At 32.3% G+C, this 18,969-nt stretch overlaps 1 protein-coding gene across 3 annotated transcripts in view; it reads left to right on the forward strand.

The window, feature by feature from the left end:
* Nucleotides 1–9,883, forward strand: part of PTAR1 (protein prenyltransferase alpha subunit repeat containing 1) — a 46,799-nt gene extending 36,916 nt beyond the window's left edge. For all 3 annotated transcript variants that reach the window (XM_011371293.2, XM_023537347.1, XM_011371294.2), the window contains one exon: nucleotides 870–9,883. In XM_011371293.2, the coding sequence (XP_011369595.1) occupies nucleotides 870–1,212 (343 nt within the window). In that variant the 3' untranslated portion in view covers nucleotides 1,213–9,883. The remainder of the gene's footprint in view (nucleotides 1–869) is intronic.
* The last annotated feature ends 9,086 nt before the right edge of the window (nucleotides 9,884–18,969 follow it).

Consider the following 18,969-nt stretch of genomic DNA (forward strand, 5'->3'; position numbering starts at 1 on the left):
ATATATGCTCCCTGTCTACTCCAGAACATGCTGGAAAATGGATAGAATTACCTTTTAAGAGTTTAGAATTACTAACATGAATGATGAGATATAGCAACCTATGTAGTTTACCGTATTGTGTACTGTAGGTGTGCACCCCACTGAGTCAAGTTTTCAGAGGTTAAGCACATGGATCTTCATTTTTAACAAATAATTCCACATAATTCTAAGGGTAGTAGAACTGCTCGTAGAGGAAGAACAGGAACTTTAACTTGTAATGTACTTTGCTCAGAGCCCAGCACATCTCTACTGCATGTGTATGCTTAATGAGACTGTAGTGATGGATTTAGGAGTAAGTTCAGATTGTGTTTTAGATAATAAGACCAACTGTGGCACATTGTTCTTATTAAAGAAAATATTGAATAGAGGCCATGCAATAAGCCTCTAGAGAAGCTTTTTAATGCCCTTGTTTCTGAATCACTTGTATTTTGAGGTATCAGTGAGGTTCATTTTTATTTTTGTTTTATTCCTATTTATAGCAGAGATTGATCTCAGACCTATTTCTGATTTCATATTATAGTCTACAGAGAGTAACAACTCCAAATAATTGTCATCATCTCAGTCAATACTATTTACAAACCCTTAGAGTAATATTCCTTCTCACAAATAATCCAGTAATCCGGGTTTTAACACTGGCCAGATATGCAGAGCCTTCAGCATAACTATTCTTCTTCTTTTCCTCACATAACTCTGGGTTACAAATGGGCAGTGAACTGAGTACTATATGTTTTGAAATTATCAACTTTTTTTTTTTGTTTTTCCTGAAAAGCTTCTCTTTGCGATGTGATCTTTCTTTTCTCTATTCTTTCCCTCCCCCTCCTGTTGCACAGGCGGCATGTTTTCTACCTTCAGCATCACTTAAATGGTAGGTTTCCTCACAGCGTGACCCAGTTGTCACCTGGAGACAGCCCTGCGGTGACTTTAAGTGACTTGCACCACATCCCAGCAGGCCCCCGCACGTCCCAGGCAATGGAGGTGGATGGACTGTGTTACTCTAACAAGCAAGGGTATTCCCAGGAAACGAAACGCCTGAAGCGGACCCCAGCTCCAGATTACCTAGGCCTGGAAGTGGAACACAGGTTCATCGATCAAGTATTGTCCACGTGCCGGAATGTAGAGCAGGCCAGATTTGCCAATGCATATAGGAAATGGCTGGATACATTAAGTCAATGAAAGAGGTGGACTATTCCTGCAGGTTTCCCCTTCTAGTGCAATATCGCTTTCCTTTCGCATTTACATAGTTGCATGAACTGTTTGCTATCATTAGCTAACTATGTGTTCTTCATCTTATGCTTAAAAGTTCATAGTAAATCTTTAATTTTATTTATTTTGTTAAGAACTGGCATTCCTTTGGGGATAAATTGTGTAGTTCCTGCTAAGCAATGAGTCTTAAGTTTTTCTTTATAACTTCTCATTATATTTCTATATTTCTGTATTTCTAAAAGAAGTCTGTGTTTCTAGGCTGCTTCTCATTCAGTTCTCCTTGTTGGTTCACATGTAGCTCCACCCACCTCAGTGCAATTGCTGCATAGGCTAATTTTTTTTAATTAAAAACTTATATTTTGGTTGAGCTTAAAAACAATACAAATGCCACCTTACTCAATCTAATTGTTTTGAGAATCAAATGGCCAGATGGGTGGATATGTGAAAATACAAACCACTTCTTTCTCTAGCATGTTCTACCCAAGTTACAGACCAAGATAACCAAAGTCAGAAGTATTGGAATTTATATAAAATACATGCTTCCGATGTAATCCATTTTTAAAATGGTTATTTAAAAAAAGTAATAATTTTAATAGTTTATGTAATTGTAGTACTTGAAAATTATTTTTATTACTAGTTTTGATAGATTGTTTTTACCTCAAATTTAGTACATGCCAAAAACACTCGAGTTAGCTCTTATAAAAATCATTTTTTAAAGAAAACCTGGAATGCCATTTTTAGTTATTGCTTGTTTTCCTTCCAAATTCACCATGAAAAATGGGAGAAATATGTGTAGAAATGTATCCGTAAAAAATCTTCCTTTTTAAAAATTTAAGTTATTGAGGATACACTGGATAAACTACAAAATTTTAGTGAAGTGATTATTAAAAGTTTACTGGCAAAAGCCAGGGAGAAAAACATAGTTTTGAGGGTGTTAGTTCTTCAGTCTTTATTTTAGCAAATAAAACAGTTAAAAAAAACTTTGATACTAAAATTATCAGGGATGAGGCACCAAAGTATCCACCTTATAGTTGTATCTTATCTTTGCAATAACAAGGGCTGGGTTTTTCAGGTTGGCAAGGCAGAGGTGGGGAAAGGGCCGTCTACTTTCTACTTTATTATATTTCTCCTTTTGTAAATGGTCTGCCTATGTTATTTCCACATACCTTTCTCTTTATTTTCCCAATCCATTCCATATTTTTTATTACTCTCTTTTGTATATTTTTCCTTATCTGTCTTATTTCAGGGATGTGTATGGAAGATATTCTCCCTATCTCTAATGAATTCCATACTTCGTTAAACACACACACACACACACACACAATGTATGAACTGCTCCTCTAAAAGTTCCCCTAATGATGGAAGCTGTCTTTTGTCCTGTGTGTTTGCAGAATATGAGCAATAGTGGCAGAAACAAGTGTGACCACCATGCTTTGCCTGTTTTTTTTTTTTTTTTTTACTTGCTAGGTCACCTGGAGGATGAAGAGGCAGGGAAAGGCAGACCTCTCCTGTCTCACTATTATGAAAACCCTCGACTTGAGTGAGGTGCATTGTCTTGAAAGAAAAGAATCAGCCCTTGTGAATCATGATTTTGTTGAATGTCAAACTGTTGACTGAGATTCAAGGACACCAGAAAAGTTGTCCAGCCTGGCTCCTGTAGACAGAAGCTGCTCTTCTCTCTCTTAGGGCAAAAATTACTCTTTTGTAGCTTTTATAGTATTTCAGTTAGAAAATAATTCCATTATGAACAGAATTCCATGGCCTTTGGTGTACAAGGCACATTTTGAATCAAATACCTCAAGGTCTACCTAGACCTCAATGGATAAAACATTGGTTAATGACCATCAGCACCTGCAGGCATTGGGGCAAACTACAGAGAGATGACATGGGAGATTCAATCCATTCCACTAATACATGTTGCCAAATTCTGGCCTCATTCAGTATTACCTTTTTTCTAAGCGTCATTTTAAGTATCTCAAGCAATAGGGCTTCTTATGCTTTGATTAAGTTAGAATATTAGGGTGTGAGTATAGATAATACCCTGTGAAACATTAGCTGAATTTTACAGTGCTCCACATCTTTTTCTACCTTCCACAGAGTATTTTGTTAACTGTCTTCATGTGTTTTAAGGCTCTTACCCACCCCTTCTGAAGCCATGCAGTCCTTTACTATATCTTGGTCTCTTGTCTTCCTAGTAAAGTTTTAAGTAGAGAGTGAAAATATAAATATCCAAAGGATACTGTTTATGACTTTTATGTGCTACTTAATTTCTAAAATTTTCATTTTTCAAGTGTTCATTCACAGAAAAACCTAGTATTGCCCTATATCATTGTGGGGTTCTTTTCTATCTCAATGGTTGACACTTAGACTCACTAGCTGTAGCATGATAATGTCTCTTTGAGCTTATTTAGTGGAAAAGATGTGTCTTTTTTCAGTGATTTGTTAGTCTTATTTTTGTACAAATATGTTGTTAAAAGATATTTGTGATTGACACACATTTCATCAAACTTTCACTGGAAGAGTAGTAGGCTATCGTACCATCTTACGGATCAAGAATACTGCTGACATGCTAAAAGCAATAAGGTTGTCAGTATTTTCACCACCTCCTCCCACCCCGCCTTTTCTTTTAGTATACTATTTTGGTAATATTGTATTCCAAGATTCTACTTCACATTATGAGGATTCATTAAATATTTATTAAATTAATGAATGATTAGAAGAGAGGAGAGATTGATCATGAGTGATGGATAGAATTATGATTGAGAAATTGATGGATTAGAGCAATGGATTGTGAATGAATGATGTATTCTAACTTCGTGATACTTCAGTAGAGCTATCGCATATAGAATTAGTTAATTTAGATTTTTTTTTTCATTTAACTACCTTGTTGAAGCTTGTTAAATCCCATCTAAGAAGTGCAGCTCTATAATTATCAATTTAATATGTATTAAAAATTCATAGAACTAAAGAATCTCATTTACATTAAGAACACTTCTTTCTGTTCATTTATGATTTTGGAGGACAGATCTTGCCAACACAGCCAGAGCCACTTTGGGGCATCTGAAGAAATTCTTTGATTTCAGAGACTTGTTGATCTGTACCTGTGAATGTGTAGTCATTTTGTGCTTCTCCTTTCCCTTCCTTAACTTGAACTGTGGACCTTTCAGATATTTCTTAATCCTGTGTCAGTCATTTTTTAAACTTAAGGATTTGATACTTATTAATGTCCCCTTTTTCTTTTCTAAGTTTTAGCATTTTGTTACCTCTTTGGAAACTCCGGCCCCAGATTTTCAGTCATATTTATTATTCCTATGGTATGATATGGTTCCAATTAAATTAAAGGTTTCATTATTAACAGGACTAAATGTGTTCAGGTGGTCAGTAAAAGCCACTTAAATCTTAAGGAAACAAAAGTTCTTGGATGTTTATGTGGCATTTTGTAGGAAAGTATATATGATGGTAGACTTTGTATCATTTGGATTTGTATAGGTCATCAATTCATACTTGTTGAGACACCCACATGTGTGTGTGTAAAGAGAACTTCTAATATTGTTGAAAACAAATCGTCAGTCTAGTAATTTTCTTTTATATAGCACAGGCAGTATCTGACACAGGAACTAAATACAATTTAGTATGAGTGCAACTACCACTTGTACAGTAATCTAATCTCTACCATAGCTCCCCTGAATTACAGAAAATGCTAAAGATTTAGTTATAAAGGAAGTAACATATCATTTTTTGCATAAAGTTTTTGTAAGCTTACAGTTATTTTGTTACTAGAAAATTATATTTTAAAACTTTTAAATATTTAAAGTATGCTAGAAAATTTGAACAGCATTGTAACAACTGAACCTTTTGTCTTCTGAATAAATTTCTCAAATAGAACTGTTGCAAACTCTAGCACTTTATGTGCTGCTGCCTCCCCCTGCCTGAGTAGACTCTGTAATGTGCTCTTGTTTAATGGAGAAGTGCAGGGAGGCACAGGAAAGCTTAGGCAAATTCCGTGTCATGAAGGCATTGAGCAGGAAAAATCAACCCTGAAAATACTACTTATCATCACACAGTGTCTTTTAAAAAATAACTATATATACTGTGTTAATTCGAGTGCCTTTCTTACTTTTTTAGGGGAGAGCAAGATTATATTTAAGTCTAATGTTTAGGTAGAAAACAGAAGATAGAAGTTTTATCAAACAGCTTGATTGTCACTCATTATTTATTCTAATTGCTAAGCATAGTCCCATGGTGTATTTCATCCTCTGTTGAGATACTGATATGAGCAGGTAGGATGTTTTGGTTTGCATTTCTTTAGTTACTATGTATAAGCACCCTACCAAGAATAATTGGTTCTTTTGCGGGGAGGTGGGGACGTCACACTTAGAAGACAGCACGTGCATAAACATCAGCCTTTGTTCAAAGAGCAACAGTGGCTCTCTGCCATAAAAGCCATGTGGTTGTCCTAAATGAATTCTTTGCCTCTTTAAGGACTTTTAAGAATTCCTTCCCAAATCCAGGTCTACATAAGATAGTTGAAAAGGGAATATATAGACCCTTATCTTTTCAAGTATTGGAGGAAAAGAAGTAAATACTGAGATGAAATTTAAAATGTGGCATTGTATGTATTTGGATACGGAGAGGGGAGGGGTAGGAATTCCATAATTTAAGGTAGCAAATAATTTTTAATTGTAATTTTATAAAAATATATAGCTATGGATTCCAAAGTGCTTTTCAGAGAACCGTTGAATAATATAATTCTAAATGGCAGCAATATGTCATGTTCATAGTTGAGACAGAAAACCATTATGTCACTGGCAGATCTTGGGTCGGGGGGGGGAACCTTTGGCTCCCAGTTAACCAGGCCATGTTAACACTGTAAAACCAAACTATTTGCTCAGAAACAACAACAACAACAAAAAGAGTAGCTTAGTCTGCTGAGTAAACTTGTGCTTCCAAGAATATTAGCTATATAGTTTGTGCTTTCTGGGCAATAATATGGTCCACAAAGCTAACCCTGGCATTTCTTTTATTAGTCTATTATTATTCCTCAGGGTGTAGAACATTTAGTAAATTTAGGACAAAACTTTATATTCAGTGGCAAAAAAAAAGCAAAAATATGCTAACTATATTACTAGTTCTTAAAATCTTTGTGTAGATAGTATTTTTTATAAACCACTACCAGTGCAGTAGCCTGTAGATGCTCTGTGACTGCCTCATTGCTCATCACGCTGCTTTAATCCCTATGTCTCTATTATGAATGTTCACTTACACATGTTTTCTATGGAAATGATTTCTATATTGTATTATTTTTCATGTTTGGCAGAGATGGGAGTGTTTCAGTTGACATTCTCAATTTTTGGAAATCCTATTGAGGAAAATGATTACTGTTGTTTTCAAAGTGACAACTATTTTGCTTCTTAAACTTCAGTTTCCCTGAAAGAGTATTTTGTGTGCAGATCCTGTACATGTTCAGTACATTGCATAGTGCCTTGCACCTTGTAGGAGGACTTCAACAAGTCAGAATTGTTAAAGGCTAGAAAATGAAAACTAGCTTATCTCTGTCTTATTGCCATTGTCCACGTTCTTAGCTCTAGGAGAAATACGGTATTGTGCATAAGATACATTATCAGGTTCAAACATACAAGGCAAAGATTGTAAGTGAAATTTAGATACTTTTAAGGCATATACGTGTGTGTACACATGTATGTATATACATTTAAATGAGATTTGGAACTTGAATTTATATAGTGATTTCACAAAAAAAATTTATCTGAAGGATTTTTATTTTCATATTTGCTTTAGGTTCTCCTATTTAAAGACAGTTTTCTTTATTAGACTAACCCCCTCAAGCAAAGTGGGAACCCTAACACAAGTGCCCATCTGCCTAAATTAACCAGATATTGGTGTAAACTGTCTATATGAAGTCTTCATTGACTCACAAATCATAAAACTCTGGCTTTTCTTCCATACCTTTATAGGGAATCAGCCTTAATTTTAATGTATGGCAGTCACTTTCCTCAGAGTACTATGTGACATACTTCAGATGTTCATTTATCTTTATAAAGTGATAAACAATAAATTTGACATTTTTTAATGTCATAGGGATGAACAATTTCACATGTTCAAATGTTGACTCATACTACATTCTATTAAAAATGCTCATATATTATTCTCCCTCACCTTGCATTTGGAGCAGATTTTTTTTCTTGTTAAAGAATGAGAGTAGACTGAGTACAGTCATAGTAGGTGCTCAATAAATAGTCAATTATTGCTCTAACATCAAAATAATAGCAAGCTTTCAGAAAGGAGACTATTGTCATCTTTCATTGAGGAGTTTATTTTTAGAGTAATATATATTTGAAACTGGAAAATTATATCATTTGACATGAATTTTCAGCCTTATTTAGATTGGAGCTAGTAACATGTAATAAAAATACTGTTTGTGTAGAACACGGTCCAAAGATAGGAGATGTGAAAAGTTTAGTATCTTTTTATGCAAGGCACATTAATAAATGTGATTAAATGATTTAGCAGGCTGCTGAACTCTAAGAGAGAACTACTGTGGTCTTCTGCAATCAATTTCCCTGTTGGTATATCCAGTATTACCTGGTGTAGCCTCTGTTTCTCCCTAAATCTTGGTTGCTTTCCAATGTCTTAAAAATAGTAATGGTAAAATATGAAGTTACATTAAATAATTTATTACCGCTTTTCTAAAAACGTCTTTAAAATGAAGGAGAAATTTTTGTTAATTTGTTAATTTGTGGATTTCAGAGCATTTTTGGCAGAGTTTACCTTATGGAAACGGATTTAAATGAAAAACACACAAGCATTCCAACCTGAGCTGTGAGGAGCAGAGTGTGTAGTAAAAGTGTAATCAGGTAATGGCTCCTGGAGAGGTTCCTAATGTATGACTTTGATGCTGGCTTCTGACTGAAGTGACCACTGTCAGTGTTGTATTTGGGTGTGTGTTGTTCCTAGGAGAATAACGGAATGGGTACTAGATTAACTTGTTTTTGAGTTGGACAAAATAAAAAATGAAGTATTATAAGTATGCCACATATTTATTATACTGTAAAAACTGAAAAAAAAAGGAAGAAAATAATAAAAGGTCAATGATTTTTTTTAATAGCTTCTAAATTATTATTATTTTTTTTTAATACAAGTCTCTTGGACACTAGGCAGTGGCTTACTTTAACACTGAGAGACTTTAAAGGATAGTTCTCAGATACTATATTCTGCTGTTAGAATTAATCATGCCTGTTAATTTTACATTGCTTGAAGGTTTTTCAAAAAATGGAGTATTTAACTTACAGTCAATATTGTTTTAAGATTCTCTTATAGGTTATGGTTAAATGAACAAGTTACATGTAGGATCTGTGGTACAAGATCAGATTGTGGGCATTAAAGATAAGTTTGGCTACCTTATTTTACTGAAGATACTAATTGCCTTCACTCTGATTGCACTGCTGTTTTTCTTAAACTATTTTTCCATAAAAAAATAGTCTGCATTGAAGTTCCTTTACCTCTCACCATATACTAATTGACATTTTTAAAAGAAATTAATATTTTATGAATTCTTTTTACACTTATATATCTTGCAAAGGATAAAAATAAATTTCGCAGTAAGGTATGTGCAGAGTGTGTTTATGGTGTTTCGGGAATTAGTGCTACAGATTGTTAATTTCTAAGGCTAATATAATGATTAGAGATTACCTATATCAGCTCTGTCCAATAGAAAGAATGTGAGCTACATATGTAATTTTTAATTTTCTAGTAGCCACATTTAAAAAAATTAACTGATAATATATTTTATTTAACCTAATGTTAAAAATATTATCATTTCAATATGTAATCAATATAGAAAATTATTGAGATACTTTACCCTCTTTTCCCATCTAAGTCTTAAAATTTCAGTGTGTATTTTGCACTCAGTATATCTCAGTTCTGACTATAGCCACATTTCAAGTGCTCAAATGCCACATGTGACTAAGGGCTACTGTTGGACAGTGCAGATTCATAGGGTACAAAATATGACTTTAAATTGGGAGACAGTGAAGTAGGCATGTAATTATGGTACTTTAAAAATTATTTAGTATACTTAGAAAAGTATCTAATAGAATTGTCTACTCATTTTCCTTCATCTTCATTTTAAACTTGCTCTAGAGATATGCTCAACCTGTTTCAATTTGCCAAGTGTTATTTAAGAAGGAAGAAATTCCATGCCATGTATAATACTATGATATGCAAATTATAATACATTATTAACAACACATTTTTCAATGTGTTTACTAAATTCTGTCCTGTTTTTTCAGAATAATAGCTTAAATTGCATGTTACTTGTGTATCTACCTATTTTGTTTTTATATTATTCTTATAATACAATAATGTATATTAACGAACAGCCCTAGGATTCTAATCTTCTATGCAGCCGTCTTCCAGTACTTAACTGGTATACTAATTAAGTTGTGATAAGTGGCAGAAAAGTAGAATGAACCATTCTTTTTTTCCATTAGATTTCTTTTTATTATGTGACCATGTACCAAGCCAGCTATAAGTTATTGTATTTCTGTAGAATTTGGAAAATAGTGTTTATGTCTTGTCTTTGCTAAATGTTGCAATTTCTAAGTAAACTGTTCATCTCCTAAAATGAGTGTTAAGTGTGATTTTTTTTTTACTTACAATGGTGTTTTAAGCTCAACTCCAGTCGGCCAAGCTGTCCTGTTTAACTGCTGTGATGGTGGTGGTGGGGTGGAGGTTTGAGTTGTTGTCTAAACGAAACTAATGATTTCATTACCTCCATTTGTAGAAAGAATGAAAAATGTCACTTGTGCCTAGGACATAAATGTCAAAAACAAATTAGAGAAATTGTCACAGTTGTCTGTAGGGTGCATCAAGAATGACTAATTGACTTATAAAAGTCATTATGACTAGATAAGCTTTTTCCCATATATTGCAAGTGAAGTTATTAATCAGGGAATGACTCCATTATTTCAGTGTGATATCCCATGTATTCTTAATCTTGAGTCTCACTTCTATATGTTATCAGGCAAGTAGGTACAGCATTCAGAGTAACTTAAGTTGTATAATACATAAAGAGACTCTGAAAAGTATTTGATGATGAAATGCACACTTTTTTTTTACTCAGATTTTAAATATTTCAAAAGAATGTTTTGTGGGAAGGGCCTTTATTACTTTGTCTCATGACTATGTAGGATTATATTGTAAACAATACAGCACTAATACCTATGTCTATTTTTGGTAGGAAATAGGAAATAGAATTTATTTTTCATGATGTGCAAGTACCACAATGATTAAAACCACAGTATTATTTTTGCTTTGATATGCTAGAGAAAGGAATTAGCTTACTAAAGGTAGTCTTGATAGATTAAGAAGTTTGACAACAATATTAACAAAATACTTCTCTGAGAAATTGCTTAATAGTATGTATCTTGAAATTAAAGTTTAACAATAACAGAGATAGGATGATACACCAGCCAGTTACATTTTTTAAATATGATAAACCTTTTATCATTTGTCTACATTTAGCAGCATCACTTTCCTCATGTTGGGAGCTCAAATTTTTGCTTTTGATGCTCTTTTTTTAAAGATAAGTGGTGTTTTTTAAAAAATTTAAGTGACATGGCACCTGTCTTCACTCCAAAATGGCTAGATTGGGCATCAACTTTATTTAAAAATCAAAAGTTATAGTATGCCCTTTTCTTATGAGAAGTAAAATATCGCATATGTCCTATGTTATATACTAAAGTTGAAAATAGAAGCAGTGATGTCTGTAGTATTGTTTCTTTAACAGATTCTTAGAGTAACCCTAGTTGCCAGGAAGAATTCCCTTATCACTCATTCATTATATGAACAACAGACACATAATACCTTTGAATTTACACTTTTAGTATTAGAATCCTCTGATATAAAAATCTTATATTAGACTCCTCATAAACCTCTCAGAGTAATTAACAGTCTGCTTTCTGTGTAGGGCAGCTAACTGTGGGCTGAAATGCCCCCATCATATTTTTGTATTCTCATGTTGCCAGTGATCTCCCTAATACATAGTGCTGGAATAAGATCTCTATATGGAAGAATAAGCCTCAACTCTTACCTCTAATAATACACAAAACAATTAAAATGTGTCATAAACATAAAACTAAGAACTCACTAGAAAACAGTATTTTTGCAATCTTGGGATAAACATGTTATTTGACAGGACACAAAAAGTCCTAATCATGACATGATCAGTAAAAAAAAAAATCGAATCTAGAAGGCCATGCAAATGTATAGGATTGTGCATATTGTCAGAAAAGACACGAGACGGCTGTAAGCTGTCACCTCTCAATTCACAAGCTGGAAATGAATGCTAAACAGTTACAAACTGCTAGGGTGTGTGTGGAAGCCATGCCCCAACATGTGCATAGAAGCTCTCAGCAATAACTAGCAGATTTATCGATTCAAGGAAATCTCCGTCCAATCGTTACCTGAACATTATGCTACTGAGTAGAGACCTCAATGGTTACATGCCACAGAGCTTTACAAAATCAGTTCAGAAATGTCACTAAACGAGCAGTGACAATAAACACTGGGGATGGGGGGGAATATAATTCCTAGAGTTGACACGCTATATTATTCAAAATGCCCAATTTTCAGTAAAAATATGGAATGAAAAAGTATGATTTATATTCAGGAAAAAAAACAATAGAACTGTTCATGAGAAAAAAAGACATTAGATTTACTAGACAGAGACTTTAAAATAGCAATTTTAAATATGTCAGAGCTAAAAGAACCTTGTTTAAAGAACTGAAAATAAGAACTATGTATCACCAAATAGAGACTATCTAGAAAGATATTTTAAAAGGAATGAAATAGAAATTCTGCAAAGTTGCGTTGAATAATTATACAGTTATTGTACTGAAAAATTAGAGGGGCTTACTAGCAGTCTGTGAGTTGTCTTCTCATTCTCTTGATATCATGTTTTTAGAAAAAATCATTCTTCCAATCTCTGCCTTTGAGTTTAATCAGTTTACATTTAATGTAATTACTGATAAGGTAGGATTTATATTTGTCACTATTTTTTCTGTCTTATTTTGTTCCTTAATTATTCTATAGTTGCCTTTTTTGTTGTTGTTTAGTAGGTATTTTGTAGTGTACTATTTTGGTTTCTTTTGTTTCTTTTATACATATTTTGAGGTTCTTGTTTTTAGTGGTTTCCCTGAGAAATACCATTAGCGTCTTAATTTATATCAATCTAGTTGGACTAATACCAACTTAGTTTCAATAGTATACAAAAATTTGTGTACTTTATAGCTTTAGTCTCTACCATTTTTATTCTGTTACTGTATACTTCTTTATACGTTGTGGGCCCACTAACAAATTTATAATTATTACAACATGCAGTTATCTTTTAAATCAGATAGAGGAAAAAACAAGTTACAAAGAATACATTTATACTGTCCACATTGTCACAAAACAGAAGGAAATGGAAAAAATCAGTAATGGATGAGAGAAACAAGTCCCCCATTTCAAACACAACTACAAAGCTATAGTAACGAAGACAATGTAGTACCGACTTAAGAATAGACATTTAGATCGATGGAATAGAATCAAAAATCCAAGGGGAGAGAAAAAACCTACATGTATGGTCAACTGTATTTTAATAAGGGTGCCAAGATCATTCAATGGGGAGAAATAGTCTTTTCAACAAATAACATTGAGACAACTGAACATCAGCATGCATGCAAAAGAAAGTTTGGATCCCCACCTCATACCATTCACAAAAATTAACTCAAAAAGGATTAAAGGCCTCAGTGTAAGAGTTAAAACTATAAAACTCTTAGAAGAAAAGACAAGTGTATATTTCTGTGGCCTTGTAGTAGGCAATGATTTTTTTTTTTAGTTGTGACATCGAAAGTACAAGTAACAAAAGAAATAACAAATTGGGCTTCTAAATTAAAAACTTATGTACTACAAAGGACACTATCAAAAAGTGAAAAAACAGAAAATATATACAAATCATATATCTGATAAGAGATTAGTCTTTAGAATATATTAAAAAACTTAAAACTCGACAATAAAAAGCAAATAATCCAATAAAGTAATGGGCAAAAAATTTGAACACTTCATAGAAAAATACAAATGTCCAATAAGTACATGAAAAGATCCTCAACATCATTAATTATTAGAAATTGCAAATCAAAGCCACACAGATACAACTTCATATATATATGGATGACTATAATTTTTAAAAGTGATGTCAGATAAGTGAAATTATGACTTTAAAAGGTTTTCTATTTTATCTTCCTTATGATGTTTATGTTTTTAAATGAATGTTTATTTAATTTTTAAAGTACTCTCATTTTTTAGGGTAGATGAGAGGGAAGACTCACAGTCAAGCAGAGTTTATCACTACTATTCAATAAAAAGCTGATATGGTATGTCAACTGAAAAAGCACATAGAGTTATTTCTCTAAATAAGATATTCAGATAGCCATCATGTATCCAAATAAGGCATCAGGAAGAAAGGTGAACCTTATGGTTAGACTGGGGAAACATATTACAAATTGAAAATATAACTAAATAGGAATAAATACACTTTAGGATTTGTTGAGTTGCTTAAGTCTGTACCAGAGTAGATAAAGGAGTATAAATAAATATATATCAAAATCAAAATAAAGGACCAAAAGGAAAAAATCTAAATCAAGATACTGAAACCGCTTTTCTGGCTTGTGTGTCAGCCTACCCTTGAGCAATGTCATAATCTCAAATGACTCCAAGAGCATGCAGTTAGAGTAAATGTGTAAAGCTGGCTGGATGTAAAAACCACATGCTGAGCTCTTTGTATTTTACTTAGTTATACTGTCTTTTAAAAACACTGTGGGCAGATAACAAAACAGCCGACTGTCTTCTTGGCTTCATATAGACAGCCTATGGATGCCAATTTGAAACCCCTGTTCAAGAGTGTGGTAGCTTCATTGGAAAGCAAACCATCCAAAAGCTAATAATAGAGGGCAACATAATTTGGCTTCTTATTTAAATAAATATTTGACAGGCATGGGTAGACGTGATTATGTAGTAAACCTGAATTGCTACATTATGTCAAGTTTAAGAGTGTCATCTTTGCTGAACAGAACAACTTATAATTGGCAACACTGATAACCAAAAGTATTTTAATGTGGTTTCTTGATGTATTTATTCAGTTATATTGCCTTAATTTGAACTATGTTGAACATATAGTTACAGTGGAAGATTATGAGATTATTGTTTTATCTAGAATGCTGGGTACTTGTTACAGAATGCAAACTCATTGTTGCCTAACTTTAATAAAATCTCAATTGAGAAACACAGTATTTAAGAGAATTTCAGGAGAGCCAAGGATTCTTTCAAATGAAACTCAACCCCAGAATCAAACCTGAAGAATATCAGAAAGCCAAGTACTCTTAGAGCAAGCATGGTAAAAAAAAGAGCACATGCTCTGAGTTTGCAATTAGCTTTACCACTTATTATTTATTACCTGTATGAACTTGGACAAGTCCCTTAACTGCTCTCTGGCCTACCTATATGTCATTTCCGATTTTGAATTTTTGCTGTCTTATTATATTTTATGTATCCTTATAAGCAACCTTCAATCTACTGAGATAATGTTGGGGATATATCTACAGATAAGTAAACAAATAGATAATTTAATTGATAATACATCATCGAATAGAAGTTTAATGTATCTCAGATTTATAGATGGTTTAATATTTTTAGTTATATTAACATATCACATCAGTAGCCTAACTAAAAGAAAAAAAAACCTATATCATTTCAGTTGATGCTGAAAAGGTATAAAATAAAGTTGAGACTGTCCATGATTTTTTAAAAAGCTCTTAATAACCTAGGACCAAAAAGCTATTATCTTAACATTTAAAAAAAACTATCTGGTACCATAGCCATATAATTCTTCATAGAAACATATTTATTAAAATTAGAAACAAAGTCAGTATATAACTTTAGTTATTATTATTTAACATTGAGTTAGAATTCTGGCCACCGCAAAAAATACATGGTACAGAACTGAGATCTAAATTTTGTAAAACGGGAAATATAATTATCATTGCTTATGAATAATATTATATACTAGAAAAGCTATAATAATAAAATCTCTGGAATTATTTAAATCCAATAAGGTGCTAGACAAAATATGCAATTGATTCTTTGTTATTAGACAACATTTTGCTTGTTCTTAATATGGCAGCAGTAATCAGTTACAAAACACAATAAAATTATATTTACAGTGTAGTCTAATATCTTAAGAATGTAAAAGACTATATGAAGAAAACCACAAAACTGATGAAAGATATAAAAATAAATTTTTTTCAGTGAAGAGAACAAATTTTGAAATTTGTTAGTTACCATATTATATAATTCAATTCCAATTAAAGTCAGTTTTCTCTACAAAATAATTACAAAGTTTGGGGAAATAGTGACAATATTAATGGGGCTTATCTAGAGCTATAATAATTTAAGACATATAGCATAGATATAGGAGTAGGCCGACACATGTACAAAACAGATGACTATATGTAAGATTTTAATGTGTGATAAATGGGGCACTGTGAACAAATAACAGGAAGATTATTCAGTAACTTATTTGGGAAATATTAAATATTTTGGGAAAATTAATTCAGATATTTATCTCATACTTTCAGATGAACTAAAGGATAAAAATATAATAAGTCAAAACATTTGTAAAGATCTTGACAAAAACAGAAGTAAATCATTTCTTGAGCAGGGAACTATCTTAGAAAGGATTAAACAATTCAGATAAAAAATGCCCAGAAAACTAAAATTTTAAGTCTAAAATTAAAACTAAATCCTAACAATAAAAAGATAAACTATGACTTGGAGGCAACATTTGCAGAAATGCCACAGATTTTTTTTTTTAATGAATGTTCTTTATATTGTACTTGCAAATTTTCTGTAAATTTAGGATTCTTTTAGAATTATAAAATATTTATGAATACTTTTGGATATATGAAGAATTCTTGCAGCTTGATAAGAAAAAGACTAAGTAAGACCCAGTCAATGAATGGGTAAAGGACATAAACAGATACTACACCCGCCCGCACACCCACACTCACAAAAGGAAAAATATGGTTAACAGACATGGCAGAAAAATATTGTCTTAGTAGCAAAGAAATGCAAATTAGACTTCAATTTATCCCTATCAAATTAGCAAAAGTTTTTGTTTTGTTTTAATAATAACATCAAATGTTTACAAGAGAAATAAAACAGGTACCCTTTCTTATTATTGGTGGAAGTGTAAATAAGAATAGGCAATTTAGCTGTTTGTATAAAGAGTCTAGACATCCTTGAATACAGTAATCCCACTTGTAGGAATCACACTAAAGGAGAAATTCTGAAAAAAGAAAAGGCTTTATGCAAAAGATATTCACTGAACATTATTTATATTAATGAAAATTTGGAAGAAATTTAAATATCAAACTATACAGGGGATGATTAGTTAAATTATAAAATATTTTATAACCATTAAAAATTGTGTTCGTAAAGGACCTTTTAAAATAATGTGATAAAATGTGCTAGATGAGGAAAGCCAGATGCAAAATTGTTTATATAATATGATCACATACTTGTGTAAAAATGAAGAAGTGAGGGGAAAATAATTTTTACAAGTAGATGCTGACAGTTGCTTTGAGTGAAGGAGCTATGGGTATTTTTGTTCTTTGAATTATTTCATTTTTACCAAATTTTCTATAAGGAGAATATATTAGTTTATAATTTAATAATATATAATATGACTCATAAACAATCACTGCTGTGTCTGGAGCAGCAGAGAAATCTCATGGTATGTGCTCATCATAGATTCCAGGTTTCTGACTTTAATAAAGAAAATCTGTGTGAACTTTTAAGCCAATGGTGACAGTTTTTCCAATTCCATCGGGCACTAGCAGCCTATACAGAGGTCAGATAGATGGGAAAAAGGTTGACTGACTCTGAATTCTCTTACTAGGCACTTCAGTGCTATAAGATGATTAGTTGGGCCTGAAGAGGTAAAAGAATCTTTTTTAAAAAGTACAATTCTACTAAAATTTATTAATGGCGATTTTTGTGTGCTCTTTTTGCAAACTATTTTTTCCAAGTACAAGAATAACAAATGCTTGTTATAAAAGTCTCAAGTGTTATAGGTATTTATGACAGAGAGAGTGACTATCATTATTATAGTTTAGTGCATATTAGTCCCAATTTAGGATGAATAGCTAACATTTAAAAAATAATAATGGGATCATCCTAAACATACTGTTTGTAACTTGAATGTTCAGTTAACACTACATTGCAGACAATTTCCCTTGGAGCCCCCCATTTGTTTTAAAGGTTTATAATATTACTTTTTTGTTATACTGTGATTTAACCAATTCGCTATTGATAGTCTTTTTGGTTACCAACTCACTATTATCAGCAATGCTACATTGAATATACACGTCTTTGTGTACCTGTGCAATGCAAAAATGTCTGAAATGTTTGATTATTTTAGAAAAACACCCAGTACTCTTGAGTATTTCTATGTGATCAATTTCTAGAAATGAGATGTCTGGGACAAAACTTAGGGCTAAGCAGGCCTTTACAAATATTGTTTATACTCACCACTATTGTATAATGAAAATGCTTGTTTTCTTATATCTTCAACAATATAGTATATTATCTACTTTTGTCTTATTTTGGCCAATCTAATAGGTATACAATATTATCATTGTCATCTTTTGTAATTCTTTATTAGAGAAGTTAAGCACCTTTTCATAGACCTTTTGGTCATTTGTTTTTCTTTTAGTAATTGGCCATTATTGTCCTTTGTCTATATTTCTATTTGCTTATGTTTTCTGGTTGATTTGTCAAAATTCTTTTATATCAGGGAATGATGTAATATATGCATGTAAATCATGCATATAATTATGTTATATGCATGATTTTCTAAGGTATTCTTTTGACTCTTAGTTTTCAATTATTTGGTATAGAAATTCTTCAGTTTTAGTGGTTTTATTTATCAGCATTTCCTAATAGGGGTATAAAAAGTATCATGCTTAGAAAGGCCTTCTCTACTCCAAGATTAAAATAATATCCACATATGTTTTCTTAAAGTATTTTTATTACCTCATTATATTACATTTTCATTTTTGAAGTATCTGGAATTTATTTTGATGTAACGGGCGATATGGATATCTAGTTTATTTTGTCACAACTGGCTAGTCAGTTGGCCTGGTATCACTTATTAAATAACCCATCTTTTCCACACTAATTTTATATGCCATATTGATGATGTATTAAAGTCTTATATGTATGTATGTCTAATATCCATTTACCTTTGCTCCTAAGTCAGAAAGTGGCAATATGGCTAGCACAGTCAAATTTGGTATCATGCCCAAGTCACTGTGAGCCTTACCCACAGTTCCTTAGCCCTACTTTACTTGCCAGAGAAGAATTAATACTGTTCATCTGTTATTATCTCTGCCCAGTGAGTCCATTGTGACAAAATAATAGAACCACAAATTGAAAGTTTTGTGTATAATAAAGGTTGATGATATCAAGCTAAGCTACAGGACTTTTTGTCCCCAAGATGCCCTGAGTAGGAAAAGGTGTTTAAATTCATATGTAGACATGACTAAGATTCTTTTATTCCAGCTAGTATATCTAGCCCTGTGTAGATTTACACCGAACACATAAAAATAGGTA

Source organism: Pteropus vampyrus, unplaced genomic scaffold (assembly GCF_000151845.1).
Source record: "Pteropus vampyrus isolate Shadow unplaced genomic scaffold, Pvam_2.0 Scaffold186, whole genome shotgun sequence".
In the NCBI taxonomy this organism is placed as follows: Eukaryota; Metazoa; Chordata; class Mammalia; order Chiroptera; family Pteropodidae; genus Pteropus; species Pteropus vampyrus.